Source organism: Lithobates pipiens, unplaced genomic scaffold (assembly GCF_037356315.1).
Source record: "Lithobates pipiens isolate NorthernLeopardFrog02 unplaced genomic scaffold, aLitPip1_a1.2 Scaffold_27, whole genome shotgun sequence".
NCBI classification, from domain to species: Eukaryota; Metazoa; Chordata; class Amphibia; order Anura; family Ranidae; genus Lithobates; species Lithobates pipiens.
In genome coordinates this window covers 209,009,348-209,025,642 of record NW_027507788.1, presented here as the reverse complement: position 1 = coordinate 209,025,642, position 16,295 = coordinate 209,009,348, and the positions used below count along the sequence as shown (strand labels likewise).

Below are 16,295 nucleotides of genomic sequence, written 5' to 3'. Positions count from 1 at the left end.
GGGTGATCAAATACCACCAAATGAAAGCTCTATTTGTGGGGAAAAAAAAAGGACATCAATTTTGTTTGGGAGCAATGTCGTATGACCGCGCAATTGTCCGTGAAAGCGACGCAGTGCCGAATTTGCAAAAAGTGGTCTGGTCTTTGGCCAGCAAAATGGTCCGGGGCTGAAGTGGTTAATGCACACAGTTACTGGGTGGTTGCAGTACAGCCCCATTCACCCTGGGTATACCTGCAGCCACAGCATATGTACACCCCCCAGCTGCTGCCTTTGCAGCTAAAGGGGGGGGGGGGGGGGGGGTTCAGTTAGGGATGGTAAAAACAGCTCAACCATGTAGTTTTACCACCCCTTCAACCTAACATGTGAACAAGCCCTTGGTTCACATCTGTGTGGCTGGATGTAGGAAAGCACATTCATTTCAATGGGCTTCCTTGCCTGCAAAAATGCAGGGAAAGATGTCTCCAAACTTTTTTTTTTTTTTATTGCGATGCACCAAAAGCAACCCATGTTTGCCAATGTGTGGGGGTACACTTAAGAATTAAATGGCACCTCTAAAGAGCAGTGCGTGTGTGTGTGTGTGTGTGTGTCAGGAACTAGTGCAATAACTTTCAAGGGCACCCCGACTGGAAAAAGGTTAAACACTGCACTGACCCAAATTATGTGCTTATCCTGTACACTGCACAATAAAATATGTGACTTCAATGCCTCTTAAAAGAGCAGATATAACGATTTTACAAGTCTGCACATTATAAGCTTTAGTGCATGTTTTTTTTGCCTAGTTGGGTGTGGGGGTGTAAAAAAAAATCTGACTGGACAAGGTTGATGGGTAGGGTGGTGACGACATCACAACCTCCACTTCATCCAATCAGAGAACATTTTGCATTCTTTGAGAAAATTGAAAAGGGAGGTCAGCTGCTGCATAATAACACGCAAATTTCAGATGAAGTGAATGTGAATGGGATTGGTTACTTTGCACCAATTTTAGTAGAGCTCCATTCATACCTAGGCAATTTGAATCGTGGGCGGAATCACAGCGATTTCAAAGTGTGGGATGCCATTACTTCTTAATAGCACCCCCAATCATGTCAAAATCACAATGCGCAAAGCCTGTCGCTCAAAAAGGGGGCAGGGCCTTTTTTTTTTTTTTTTTTTTTTTTTTTTAGGCGACAGTGTTGCAATTTGCCACGGTTTATCTTAAGAAATAATGGAATCTCAAAACGTGTCCAACCATAATTTGGAATCAGTGATTCCGCCCGTGATTCAAATCTCCTTGTGTAGCTTTTAAGAGAAAAGCCGTATACACCAAGCCAGCCCCCCCCTAACTAGGGTGCCATCTTGGTTGCCTAAAAAAATTGTCAACAAGTGAATCAAGCCTGTCTTTTGCTACACAAAGCCACAGGTATTGCCATCGGTTGGTAGGGACACAACAGGTGCCTTTACAGCGTCCTCGTTTTCCCATTCCCTGCCCCTCTGTCAGAGCTAGGGGAGCAGAGAAATGCTGGATATCAGTACCAGTGTATAAAGGGTGCATTTGCTTTGCAAAGATAAATCACCTCTAATGTTAGGAGCCCCGATGTGTGTAGGCTGCTGTCATAAACTCTTTTTAGAAGGTGGTGCATACATTTTAGAAAAGGTACCGTAACTGAAAAATGGTTGAGAAACACTGGACTAGACCATGTACAGAAATCATCTTACCTGAATGAGGTTGGCCGGTAACATTTCATGCCTGTAACCATCATAGAAAGCCAGTGCGGTGGTAAAGCATGGCATAGGGATGCCGTACTGCACTCCGGTGCTCACAACTCTGCGCCACGATTCCTGAACAGGAAAAGCACAGAAGTAAAAACACAATGAGGGAAATAAGTAGTAAAGACTTATTTTATGAAATTTGTGACCACCATTTCAAGGGATTGTAAACCACTTCCATATACCCAGCAAAGGGACTATCCTCAGGCGATACACAGAGATTAAACAAATCCTCCTATGCAAGTGGTACACATGTTTATCCGCAGACATCTGTTTAAAGTCCGGAATTAAAAAGTTTGTCGGAGAGGTCAGGAAAGGGTGGGGGCGGCGTAGAGTTGACGTTGCACTCTGCAGACCTCAGTGAGGAGAGGCGATTGAAGGGAAACACACACACACACCAACCACCAGAGCCAAGGGTCTCAATCAGCTAGAAATCCCTCCCCTGTCACCATCTTTTTCTTGTTGTCAGAAGGGATTCATGCTGATAGAGGAACAAAGTAGCGGATGGAAATGACACTTAGTGCTCTGGATTGAGACAAGTACACACTATAGAGCAGTGATGCCAAACCTTGGCACCCCAGATGTTTTAGAAATACATTTCCCATGATGCTCAACTACACTGCAGAGTATGAGCATCATGGGAAATGTAGTTCCAAAACATCAGCTTCTCCATCACTACTATAGAGGAACATGCGTTGTTCATATTTCCTTGCTGAGGTTTACAACTGCTTTAATGTAAAATTTTCCAGTCTGTAGACATACATATCTGTCCGAGACATACAATATCTCAATACACAGAATTATATCCGGTTAAAAAGCAGTCTCAAACTTCAGGTCTGCCTAAGAAAAAGCACACCGGGAGTCTGCTGAATGCCAGTTACAGGGATGGAAGACCTGCGGAATACTTCCTCCTGTGATCACTCACACACAGCTAAGAACATAACACCTTACCATGTGCAGTACATGCAGTGAACAATACAGGAGCTGCCATGTCAGATAGTTTATATATTAAAGTGGTTGTAAACCCCCTTACAACCACTTTAACCCACAGGTAAGCCTAGATTAAGACTTACCTGTAGGTGCAAGAAATATCTCCCAAGGTTTCAGAGAGATTTGCAAGAATAGTGGCACTGATGTCTATGGCGCAAGCGCTGTAGACATCGGGCGCAGGCACACTGAGCGTGCTGTTTATAACAGCGATCATGCCGTTAGTGGCGACATCAGCGCGCATGCGCGGGAGTGACGTCATCACGGCACCGGCCAGTTACAGCGCTAGAGCTGCAATACCCGGAAGTCAATCCGGGTATCAGGGTGGTGACTGAGGACCGCTGCAGGGGCTTTGATCTAAGGTAAGCAAGCTCATTATGCCTTGCATGGTGTCTTTTTTTTTTTAAATTTTATTTCTTATGAGGCTTCCTCTAACCATTTCGCATGCAGGCCAATTCTGACATTTCTCTCCTACATGTAAAATTCATAAATTCTTTTGCTAGAAAATTACATAGAACCCTCACATATTATTTATATATGTTTTTTTTTTTTTTTTTTAGCAAAGACCCTAGAGCAGTGATGGGGAACCTTGGCACCCCAGATGTTTTGGAACTACATTTCCCATAATGCTCAACAACACTGCATGAGCATCATGGGAAGTGTAGTTCCAAAACATCTGGAGTGCCAAGGTTCTCCATCACTGCCCTAGAGAATACAATGGCGGTCGTTGCAACTTTTTATCTCTCACGGTATTTGCGCAGCAATTTTTCGAACATGTAAACTGAGGGAAAAAAATTTTTTTATATATATTTTTGGGGGATATTTATTATAACAAAAAGTAAAAAATAATGTGTTTTTTTTCAAAATTGTCACTCTATTTTTGTTTAAAGCGTTACAAAATAAATAAATAAATCGCAGGGGTGATCAAATACCACCAAAATAAAGCTCCATTTGTGGTAAAAAAATACCGTATATACTCGAGTATAGGCCGACCCGAATATAAGCCGAGGCCCCCAATTTACCCCCAAAAAAACTGGCAAACTTATTGACTCGTGTATAAGCCGAGGGTGAGACATGCCTGTCCATCCCTGTGTGTGTGTCCGTCCATCCCTGTGTGTCCGTCCATCCCTGTGTGTCCGTCCATCCCTGTGTGTCCGTCCATCCATCCCTGTGTGTGTGTGTGTCCATCCATCCATCCATCCCTGTGTGTGTGTGTCTCCATCCATCCATCCATCCATCCCTGTGTGTGTGTGTCTCCATCCATCCATCCATCCCTGTGTGTGTGTGTGTCTCCATCCATCCATCCATCCATCCCTGTGTGTGTCTGTGTGTGTGTGTGTGTGTCCAGCCTACCTTTGTCCCGAGCCTCCGTCCCGTGCCTTGCCTCCTTGCCTCCGTCCCGTGCCGTGACTTGCCTCCTTGCATCCGTCCCGTGTCGTGCCGTGCCGTGCCTTGCCGCCGCCGTCCCGTCCCGTGCCGTGCCTTCCCTTGCCTCCGTCCCGTGCCCTCTTCGTCGGCGGCCATTGTAAATTTTAAAAGCAGCGCCGCCGCCTTCGCCTGTGATAGGCGGAACACTGAATTTCCCAGCAGCCTGTGTTCCGCCTATCACAGACGTCGTATCATCCTCGTCCGTAGTACGAGGATGATACGATGTCCGTGATAGGCGGAACACAGGCTGCTGGGAAATTCAGTGTTCCGCCTATCACAGGCGAAGGCGGAGCCGGAGGCGCGGCTTTTGAATAGAATGGCCGCTGTCTGTCTGCTCGACACGCTGATCGAGCGGGCAGACAGCGATGACTCGAGTATAAGCCGAGGGGGGCACTTTCAGCCTCAAAAAAGAGGCTGAAAATCTCGGCTTATACTCGAGTATATACGGTAAATAAAAAAAAGAAAACGTCAATTTTGTTTGGGAGCCACGTGCAATTGTCAGTTAAAGCGAGGCAGTGCTGAATCGCAAAAAGTGGTCTGGTCTTAAGCCAGCAAAATGGTCCGTTCTAAAAGTAGTTATAGGGGGAAAAAAAGGGGGGGGGGTGGAAGGAGAAGGTCATTTGGTCTCTGGTCTGGAACAAGCATGCAGCCATTAAAGTCTAAACTCTTGTAGGTCAGTGCACTGGCAACATACTTAGGGAAACAAGAATCAAGATGACAATCCTGAAGTCACGTTGCCGCCCTCCCCCCATCTTTTTAAAAACGGCACCTGTCCCCATTTCTATTCCACACAAGTACCCCTTTAAATTCAGGGACACAGACAAACATGTCAATCAAAAAAAGTCAGATATGATCATTTGGGGAGCCCTAAAAACTGACTGAGACACCCCCACCAGGTAGAGATTCGACTTCTCACAAACATAAATCAAGTTCACATTGTACAACACTGTCTAATATTATCAAAGAGAACTCATACAATTGTATTCAAATCTGCACTGAATTGTGGCCTGTGCAGAATGAAATATTAGGGTTCTTGCTTACCAACAATCCAGACAGCAGCTTGCTTTTGCTATAGAATCAGAAGTAAGGCTGGATTCACACCTGTGTATTTTTAGTGTATTTTGCACTACAGAGCGTGTTCCATAGGAAACCATGTTGAATGGACTGTAGTGCAAATCTGCATAGGTGAGGATCGGGTTTAAGTACCCACATTGTTATCTATACACATTTTTCCCAGTAAATCTGGAAGGAGGACTGAATTGAATCATTCCTGCCACATGGTCTCCTCATTACCTGACAGTTGTGCATCTCCTTTTTGAAGAAATCATCCAACAAGAGATTCTGCAGATCTGGATTCCTGTCAAAGGCTTCCTTGATCTTCCCCAAAAAGACACTAAGAAAGTGAAATAATGATGAACAAAAGCATTTAATTTATAAAGCCCCCAATTTATGCAAACAGTCGATTTGTTCTCGGTTGTCAGGGGATACAATAGTTCCCTGGTGTAAGTACAATTATTAAACCTCTCTTCACAGATGCTGAACAGACTTACATTCCATTTTAGGTAGAACACACTTTTTCCCAGATACATTTTCCATTGAAATCAACAGAAACATGATAAAATCATGTCAATCCGCAACAATGGTCAATGCACAGAGCATTAGAGCGTGGCTGAAGCCTTGATATTACTGTAATGCATTAAGGCTGCTTATACAGTACTAAATGGTCTCTTTTTACGTCCCCCCCCCCCCCCCCCCACACACACAAACCAAGTGATACAGCAAGGGTTAAAGATGATCTGAGCAGGAAGGAGAGTCAGGCGGCTGCTGTTGGAACACCCCACCACTGGCCTGTCTCCAGCAGTCTGACATACCCCCTGCACATTACTCTCTTCAACAGCATTGCTTGGTTCTCATCGCACATAGGGGGATGACTTAGTAACCGATTCCCGACCAGCACACACCGATGTAAAACGGCAGAATGGCGCAAATGGGCATACCTGTACGCCCCTTTAAATTTGCCGCTGTGCCATGACGTACGGGACCTCCGTGAGTCAGGTCGCGGGTCCTATGGACGTCGATGTCCGCGGGGATTCCCGCAATCGCCTCACGCATCTCCCTGGTCTGCCTAGTGACACTGATCTCTGCTCCCTGTGATCAGGAGCAGAGATCAGTGGACGTGTCACACGTAGTCACGCCTCCCCCAGTTAGAATCACTCCCCAGCAGATACTTAACCCTTACACTGCCCCCCTAGTGGTTAACCCCTTCACTGCCAGTGTCATTTACACAGGAATCAGTGCATTTGTATAGCACCGATTGCTGTATAAATGGCAATGGTCCCAAAAATGTCCGATGTGTCCGCTGTAATGTCGCAGTCCCAATAAAAATCACTGATCGCCATCATTAGTAAAAATAATATATATATATATATATATATATATATATATATATATATATATATATATATATATATATATATATATATATATATATATATATATATATATATATATATATATATATATATTTTTATTTTTTTTTTATTTAATAAAAAGGCCATAAAACTATACCTTATTTTGTAGATGCTATAACTTTTGCGCAAATCAATAAACGCTTATTGCGATTTTTTTTTAACCAAAAATATGTAGAAGAATACGTATCGGCCTAAACTGAGGAAAATAAATATTTTTGGGGGATATTTATTATAGCAAAATGTAAAAAAAAGAATGCGTTTTTTTCAAAATTGCCACTTTTTTTGTTTGTTTATAGCGCAAAAAATAAAAAACCGCAGGTGATCAAATACCACCACAAGAAAGCTCTATTTGTTGGAAGAAGGGATGTCAGTTTTCTTTGGGAGCCACGTCGCACGACTGCGCAATTGTCAGTTAAAGCGACGCAGTGCCGAATTGCAAAAAGTGCTCTGGTCTTTGGTCAGCCAAATGGTCCGGGGCTTAAGTGGTTAAAAAACAAAACAAAAAAAAACAAAACAACCATAAATTGTGCAGCTGTGCATAGAAACCAATCAGCTTTTAACTTCAGCTGTTATTTGCACAGCTGCAGCAGATTTTGCACTCTCCAGTTTTGGCAAGCCAACCCCATAACCTGCCCTGAAGAATCGCACTCTCTGATGTCGGAAACATATACTGGTAGGTACCCAATGTGTATATACACCTGTCATAGGGAAATCAGTTTGGACACTTTCATACTTCTCTGTAAATCACTATAGAAAGTGCTACATAAAACTTGTACACACCGCCCTAAACATAAAACTAAAGCTCATTTTCTTTCTTGCAGCAGGTGAGTTGATGAAAAAACAAACACTGCAACCTGAAGGTTGTGTGACTTACTGTGCAACTTTGCCAGGCAACTTAAAGAGGTTGTAAAAAAAAAAAAAAACCTTCTGACAGTGACCGCATCCCCCCCCCCAGTTATACTCACCTGAGCCCTTTGTTCCCTTGGCGGAGACGCGCTCTACCTCTCTGCCGGGGGTTCTCGGCCCCCGATTGGATAGATTGATAGCAGCGCAGCCATAGGCTCCCGCTGCTGTCAATCAAATCCAATGACGCAGGCACAGGGGCCATGTCTGGTATTCTGTGTCTATAGATACAAATGCCGGTCTCGGGAGAGCGCTTCTCCCAGGGGGTTTACCAATGCGAAGAGGAGCTGCGAGAGCCGCCGCAGGACCCCAGAAGACGAGGTTCGGGGCTACACTGTGCAAAATGAACTGCACAGTGGAGATAAACAAGACATGGTCATTCCTCCCCCTCCCCTTAAAAAGGACCTTAGCGATGTACTTTTATTTTTTCCAGTGTGTGATCTGCTCCAAGCCATGGAGGTATGTGCTGAGAAATTACCTGCGGATGATGCAGCCTCCTCTCCACATCATAGCGATACCGCCATAATTCAACTTCCAGCCAAATTCCTGGGCCGCCTGGCGGAACAGGATGAACCCTTGTGCGTATGAAATAATCTTGGATGCATATAGCGCCTGCAACAGGAAACAGAAAGCAGATTAGCAGCCGATGAGTTAGTCCGAGAACCGACTGCAGCTCATCAATAAGGGGCTCACACCGGAACAAAGTGTGTTTAAGACCCCTTTCAAACTGGAGGCGTTTTAGCGGTAAAAAAAAAAAAAAAAAAAAAAAAAAAAAAAAAAAAAAAGCCTCATCTGCAATCCCAGTGTGAAAGCCTGAATGCTTTCACACTGGGGCGCTGCGCTGGCAGGACATTGAAAAAAAAAAAAAAAAAAGTCTTGCAAGCAGCTTGAGGCGCATTAGGAGCCAGTGTATACACCGCTCCGAAACCACCCCTGCCCATTGAAATCAATGGGCAGCACCGCCAAAGCGCCTCAGCAGTGGTACTTTGTGGGCGCTTTTAACCCTTTATTTGGCCGCTAGTGGGGGTAAAAGCACCCCGCCAGTGGCTGAAAAGCACCTCTAAAAACGGCAGTAAAGGGCTGCTAAAACTAGCAACGCTTCTTCATCAGAGAGTGTGAAAGGGCTCTAAAGGGGAACTCCATGTAAAATATTATAGAACTACACAGAGAAGTAGGAATTGAGAAGATTTACATCAAGCAGATCTCTTTTATATGTATATCCAAAACAACAAAATAAGAGACTATAAACAAATTTTAATTATATGGAGGCAGAAAAATCGCACAACACCTACCTTTCTGATGTCCTCGAGGAAGGCCTTCTTGTCACCCTTAAAGGGGACCTGCTTTGGTCCTTGTAACTGCTTGCTCGCCACTTTCCTCTCATCCTTTAGGGAAGACAGACAGCGTGCAAACACGGCTTCACCTGTACAGACAGGAGTGACAACACTATCAGAGGAATGCCACTACAGGACACTGTGCAGGATTTTCTGCTACTCATACCTTCTCTGTGCTGGGATTTAAAGTTTTTTTTTTTTTTTTTTTCTACTCAAAAAGCTAAATCCATTCAATATGGTTTGCCCACCACCCTATAGCAGGTTTAGGGATACAGGGCAGCTGCTGTGTGCAGGATCATGTATATACACACTATATTGCCAAAAGTATTGGGACACCTGCCTTTACACACGCAAACTTTACTGACATCTTAGTCAGTAGGGTTCAATATTGAGTTGGCCCACCCTTTGCAGCTATAACAGCTTCAACTCTTCTGGGAAGGCTGTCCACAAGGTTTAGGAGTGTGTCTATGGGAATGTTTGACCATTCTTCCAGAAGTGCATTTGTGAGGTCAGGCACTGATGGTGGATGAGAAGGCCTGGCTCGCAGTCTCCTCTCCAATTCATCCCCAAGGTGTTCTATCGGGTTGAGGTGAGGACTGTGCAGGACAGTCAAGTTCCTCCACCTCAAACTCGCTCATCCATGTCTTATGGACCTTGCTTTGTCCACTGGTGCTCAGTCATGTTGGAACAGGAAGGGGCCCATCCCCAAACTGTTCCCACAAAGTTGGGAGCATGAAATTGTCCAAAATGTCTTGTTATGCTGATGCCTTAAGAGTTCCCTTTACTGGAACTAAGGGGCCAAACCCAACCCCTGAAAAACAACCCCAAACCATAAGGCCCCCCTCCACCAAATGATTTGGACCAGTGCACAAAGCAAGGTCCATAAAGACATGGATGAGCGAGTTTGGGGTGGAGGAACTTAACTGGCCTGCGCAGGGTCCTGACCTCAACCCGACAGAACACCTTTGGGAGGAATTAGAGCTTCTCTATCTTCTAGAGGTCAAGTGGTTAAATGGCCAACGCTTTTTTTAGTGGTAATTCCGTAGCTTGTTTACCTCAAGCCCACCATCCAATACGACAGTTACTGGTTACAATGTTCCCTTAAGGAAATTTAATCTGCAAATTAAATTCTTGTGGGAAATTAAGTTAAAAAGGAAATGACATGCATACAATCTGACATGCAGAAAAAAAAAAAAGAAAAAAAAAAAAAAAGGAGAAAGAAATAATAATAATAGTAGAACAGCCTCACAGATTTTTAGCACCATCATGTGCCACCCCTCCCTTAACCCCAACTCTGTGCTGCAACCCCATTGCATCATCTTAAAGAATTGGATCACAGGTGGCACAAAGCCGATTGTGAAGTCTTCCGGGGCCGAATTACACCACCAGCAAAAACTACAGGGGGAGGGGCAGGAAGTATCTGCAAGATATCATCCCCACCCACACAGTATTACAAGGCTCTATCCAGCAACAATAAAAAGCATCATCTAATCTAATGCAAACAGGCTACAAGGAAGTTCTCAGGAAGTCATTTTAAAAAGGTAGAAATTCCCCGTGTGTGTGACCTTTTCTGAATACAATGCTTAACTACTTTTTTATTTTTATTTATTTAATAACACTTTAAAACATCACACATATCTGCATGTCACTGCCATTGAGCACCATCTGATAAACACACATTAGGGGCCATTTGTCAACGCATATGCGTCTTGTTGCATCTTAGTGCATTGCAATCATGATTTGGCTCTGAGACAGAAGAGCACAAGAATCTATTTTCATTGCATTGCAGCGGTTCCTCTTTAGAAATGGCTTTGCAAATACAGAACCATCTTTGCACAACAACTAAAAGTGCTGAAACCTAGCGTAGCAACTGAAACTGTTACCAAACAGTCACAAAACGTAGACATGGTTATAAAAACTTTTTTTTTTTTTTTTTAATTCGCAAAATGCTCCTCTGCCAGCTGTTGGCAATGTGGCCACATTGCTCCTTTATCCCGATGGAGATACAGGCGGGTCCCAGCAAGCTGACCCAAGTCTTCACGATGCACACAGATATGGTATAGTCACAACAACAGCCGCTTTATTGTTTCACTATTGCAACATTTTATATGAAACGTCACATTCCTGTAAGGAATTGCCACCAAATCATTTACGTTGTGACTGTTTAATCACTTCAGCTTCAGGTTGTTTTACCCCCTTCACAACTAGGCCATTTTTCTTTCTTGCTATTCAGCACTTTGCCACTTTAACTGGTAATTGCGCGGTCATGAACGCTGTTGTATTTTAATATATATCTTTTGGTGGTATTTGGGTACTGCTGCCGTGTGTGTGTGTGTGTATATGTATATATATATATATATATATATATATATATATATATATATATATATATATATATATATATATATATACACATACACACACACACAATTTATTTTTTACTTAGTGTATATTATATATTTTTTCTTTCCCATACACACACACAACTATTTTTTGTTTTTTTTCTAAAGTGTGTGTGTGTGCGTTTTTGGAAAAAAAAAAAAAAAAAAAAAAAAAAAATAGTTGTCTAGTGTGTGTGTATGCAGGAGGAGCGTTTTGTATGTTTTTAACCCTTTTTATGACAGTGTTAAAATCAGTGTTAAAATCTAGCTTACAGGTGATGAGGAACTGCAAACAGTACAGACTAATTATATTAAACTAGTAGTAACGGCAAGTCTTTTTTTCTTCTATCTTAAATGCATTCTATGCATTAAGATAAAAAGTCTTCTGTGTGCTGCAGCCCCTCTCTGCCCCCCTTATACTTACCTGAGCCCCATCTTGATCCAGCGATGTTGCACGAGACACACGGCTGTCTGGGACTCTACTTCCTCATTGGCTCAGACAGTAAGTCAGTGAGCCAATGAGGAGAGAGAGGGGGATGAGGCCTGGGCCGCAGCTCCATGTTTCAATGGACACAGGGAGCTGCGACTCGACTTGAGTGCCCCCACAGGAAGCTGATTGCTGTAGGGGGGCACTCAACAGGAAGGAGGGGCCAGGAGCGCCAGCAGGGGACCCGAGAAGAGGAGGATCTGGGCTGCTCTGTGCAAAGAGCAGGTAAGCATGACATTTTTTTTTTAAACAAAACGGGACTGTAGTATTACTGCATGGCTCCCTCAACATCACAAAGCAGGGAGAGCATGGACATATTTATTTTTTTAAGCTAGTAAAAAGCACTTGAATGCAATTTACCTTTAAGTTATAATAAGTTATTGGGAACATGTAACAAATATAATGTAGGTATTATCCCAATTTAGCTGCAAAAGTGGAAATGCACATTAAAGCACTGATGGCATTCTCACCAATGAGGGTCACAGGAACACCGAAATCCAGGGCAGAGATTGCCGTCCATTTTCCTGTTCCTTTCTGCCCGGCTGTGTCCTGGATTTTGGGCAGCAAGGGGGTGCCGTCGGCGTCCCGGAATTTTAGGATGTCGGCTGTGATCTCGATTAGGAAGGAGTCCAGCTCACTCTTGTTCCACTCTTCAAATGTCTGAATTACAAAAACAAAGAAGGATAAAGAACACAAAAGAATGTGAACTAATCTTCTGTGGATTCTCAGAAAAGTTAGAGATTCCGATGGCCGGTGGGGGGGGGTGGAGGAGGGGCCGGTGGGGGACGGGGGGGGGGGGCGCTCGCTCACCTTTGCCATTTCAGCTTGATCCAAGGACGGGATGTCCTTCATCAGATGATAAGCCTCACAGATCAGCTGCATGTCTCCATACTCTATGCCATTGTGCACCATCTTCACAAAGTGGCCGGCACCTTCATCACCCACCTGGACATAAAGACAAAATATATTATAAAAAGGACCGGGGGGGGGGGGGGAGAATATTTTGGAAGCACGTTGAATAAGCCTTCCTGGTAAATGACAGTGCAGGAAGGACGGGATGAAGAAGTTACGGTTATCTGCATCTCAGCACAACAGAGGGGAGGATTTACTAAAGGCAAATAGACTGAGCACTAGAGTTGCACGATTCTGGCTGGAATGAGAATCGTTTTTTTTTCCCCCTTTTGGTTTTTTTTGCTTAGAAGACAGATCACAAAACTCACGGCGTAACATCTTTCACATAAAAAAATAAAATAAAATAAAAAAAGTGTAGAGAAGGGAGGAGGAGTCAGTAGCTACAAATACGGCAGCTGCTGACTTAATAATCAGACACTTACCTGTTCCGGGGTCCAGCGATGTGGGGGGGGGGGGAATCTACGCCGGCATTGCAACTGTGGGCACCCGGCTGTGGCTTCACAGCCAGGCCCCCACTGCACATACGCGAGTGGCGGCGCACGCCGCGATTGGCCACGCAGTCATCTGGGACCTGTCACGTGTCCCGGATGACTGACAGGAGGGAAGGGGCAGAGCTGAGCTCTTCCTGTGCCAAGGGGAAGTGATGTCACCAGCCCAGGCACTGAAGAAGGCAGGCTACAAGGGACACCCTAGCAACAGGCATTTAGAGGGGAGTTTTTTTTTTTTTTTTTTTAAACACCACACACACACCACTTGGAATTATTTTATATTTCTTTTTTTTTTTTAGGAATTTTAATGATTTTTTTTTCTGTGCAACACCACTTTAAGAAACAAGTGTCAGGAAAAAGATTTAGACTTAAGTGGTTAAACTTCCTGCATGTACACTTGTTTAAAAACTTGGTGGACTGGATTTTATTTTTATTTTTTCCACACAGAAGTTTCTCCCTTTGATCTGCGAAAGAAGAGTTAGTTACAATGTTTCATGTTAAACTTAGCAGACTGCCCAGATGTTTTCTTTTGACAGCTGAGTGAGCAGATAAGTCTCTCCACTTGTTATATGAAAGAATTGTCAAACTCTGCAATAGAGATCTCAGGAGGGGTTAAATCGAGGTCACGATTTTTTTAATGATTAATTGTGCAGCTCTACTGAGCACTCTGCAAGTACAGCTACTCCAGAGCTTAGCAAATGAGGGGAGGCTGTTGGACTTCCATCATCCAATCATGTACAAGCAAAATACTTTTTTAAGTTTTTTTTCCCCTCGTATGCGATTGGGTATTTTACCATTTCGCGTATTCTTTGCAAAGCAAAGTTTCACCTAATTTCTTAAGCTCTGCACAATCTTATCAACCCACCCACGTGACCTTAAATGCTTCAGATTCCTTAGAAATAGATTTATAAAATCTATGTGGTTTTAAAATTACTACAACTTCATTGCTTAAAGTGGAAGTAAACTCCCCTATCGTTTTCAGCCAAGGAAGCTGCCATCTTTGCCTCTGTTTAATCTTCAACCGCTATGGTGCTGCACATGTGATTCGTTATGACACCAGCCATTGGATGGTTTGATAGTTTGGCTGAGAGCACAGCCAATGTGCAGTTAGCATTCCCGGCATGCCTTTTTTTTTTTAAACTATTGAGGTTAGGCTAATTAGCCTGTAATTCCCAAGAATGTATTTTGGGCCCTTTTTAAATATTGGTGCTACATTGGCTTTTCTCCAATCAGCTGGTAGCATTCCTGTCAATAAAAATTAGGAACAATGGTTTGGCAATTACTTGATCAAGTTCCCCAAGTACCCTCAGGTGCAAGCCATCTGGTCCTGGTGATTTATTAATGTCAAGTTTCCCCAAGTCTAATTTTAATTCTGTCCTCTGTTCCCTCGTGAAGACTGAGGAGAAGAATAAATTCAATACCTTCTCTATCTCCCCATCCTTTGTAACCAGCAGACCATCATATTAGGGCCAATTGTAGACAGGAACCAACTGTGGCGTGTGGAAAGGAGAGGAAGAAAAAAAATAAAAATAGGAGCGAGAGGTAGAGAATATGCCAACTCCATGTAGATAAAAGTGTCCTGGCTGGGATTTGAAACAACGACCCAGTGCTGCAAAGCACAAGTGCCAACCACTAGGCCACTATGGGTTTACTTTATAGAACCCATGATTTCCAGTTCTTTACACAGTTGAGTGATTGCAGCCTGGAAACAAAGCAAATAGAGTGCAACTAAAGAAAGAACTTTTTTCATTTTGATAGCGCAAGGTGGGGTTATCACACCTGTCAGTGTTTTTTTTTTTTTTTGCCATCTGTGTCCCATAAGGGAGATTTCCCTTCACTTCCTGTTGCATAGAAAAAAACAGGAAGTGAGAGAATCCTGGAATGTCACCAGAACTAGTGTCCCCATTGGAAGGTTCCCCCTCTATTCCTGCTCTGATGTAATAAAAAAATATATATATATTTATTTATATATATCTATATCCAAATTTTGGGTTAACTTTCAAACAATAATGGTAAACAGGACAAAAAGAGCGTAAATCTCCCTAGCAGGGGCACAAATAGTAAATACATGAGAGGTGTTCCAATCCATCTCCACGCTCTCCAAAACTACCAAAAATAAGTTTTGCCTTTAGTTATACTGGCTCTATAAATCAGTGGTTCTGGATACACATTTCAACACTGTCTAGGAATTAATAATGCCAAGAGTCTGCTGTCCTTGCAGCACTAAGACCTTCATTATGACAAAGTGTTGTGAAACTGTATATAAAAAAAAAAAAAAAAACCCTCGGCGCACAGATACAGCGTAGGTTTCTGAATACACACCCAATCACAGCATGGCTCGTTCCCAACCTTGGCAGCTATGCTCTGGAAGATGTCTTTGATAAAAGGCCTGATGGAAATACAAAAGAAATCTATTAGCGTTATCACAAAAAGAGGATTTGACAATATGCCTGAAACAAACCCTATATAAGATCAAAAAGAAAAATAAATACCGGGCTAAAACTAAATCTACACTAGTACAACAACAACAACAACAACAACAAAAAAAAAAAAAAAAAAAAAAAAAAAAAAAATCGCTGCAGTTCAGTTTTACAAGATACACGTAAACACAATAAGATAACAAAAGAAAAAAGCCGCGCACATACATAAATTCTAGGGATGCACCGAAATTTCGGCCGTCGAAACATATCGGCCAAAAATGCCCTTTTCGGCAATTTGCCGAAAGGAAAAAACGTCCGATAATTGAGCCGAAAATGGGGCGGAGCCTGGGCGGGGCCTCCCATCATGGGAGGTGTATAGCGCAGGAGAGCCGCCTCCGCTGTCTGGTTCAATAGAGCACCGGGAACATCACAGCTTTAATTTCAATAGCTGTGTGTTCCCCCGTCACATACAGCCCCTCCCCCTTGTCCTGGGAACTTTGATAGACAGATCACCCGTCCAGATTGGCGGCTCTCCTCTCTTTGCTGCATCACTGGCTGCACGGGGAACAACACACTTATCTCTTATGTCGCCAGTCTCTGACCACCTCCTGTACCGTGTCCCCAGTCTCTGACCACCTCCTGAACCGTGTCCCCAGTCTCTGACCACCTCCTGAACCGTGTCCCCAGTCTCTGACCACCTCCTGAACCGTGTCCCCAGTCTCTGACCACCTCCTGAAC

General features: G+C 43.5%; 1 protein-coding gene across 1 annotated transcript in view; it reads right to left on the bottom strand.

The window, feature by feature from the left end:
- The window catches only part of PGD (phosphogluconate dehydrogenase), a 30,635-nt gene that overhangs the window by 1,689 nt on the left and 12,651 nt on the right, over nucleotides 1–16,295 (bottom strand). The window contains exons 6-12 of the mRNA XM_077458180.1: nucleotides 15,460–15,526; nucleotides 12,548–12,682; nucleotides 12,208–12,397; nucleotides 8,828–8,958; nucleotides 8,014–8,147; nucleotides 5,455–5,554; nucleotides 1,696–1,818 (exon numbers count right to left, since the gene is read on the bottom strand). Of these exons, the coding sequence (XP_077314306.1) occupies nucleotides 1,696–1,818; nucleotides 5,455–5,554; nucleotides 8,014–8,147; nucleotides 8,828–8,958; nucleotides 12,208–12,397; nucleotides 12,548–12,682; nucleotides 15,460–15,526 (880 nt within the window). The remainder of the gene's footprint in view (nucleotides 1–1,695; nucleotides 1,819–5,454; nucleotides 5,555–8,013; nucleotides 8,148–8,827; nucleotides 8,959–12,207; nucleotides 12,398–12,547; nucleotides 12,683–15,459; nucleotides 15,527–16,295) is intronic.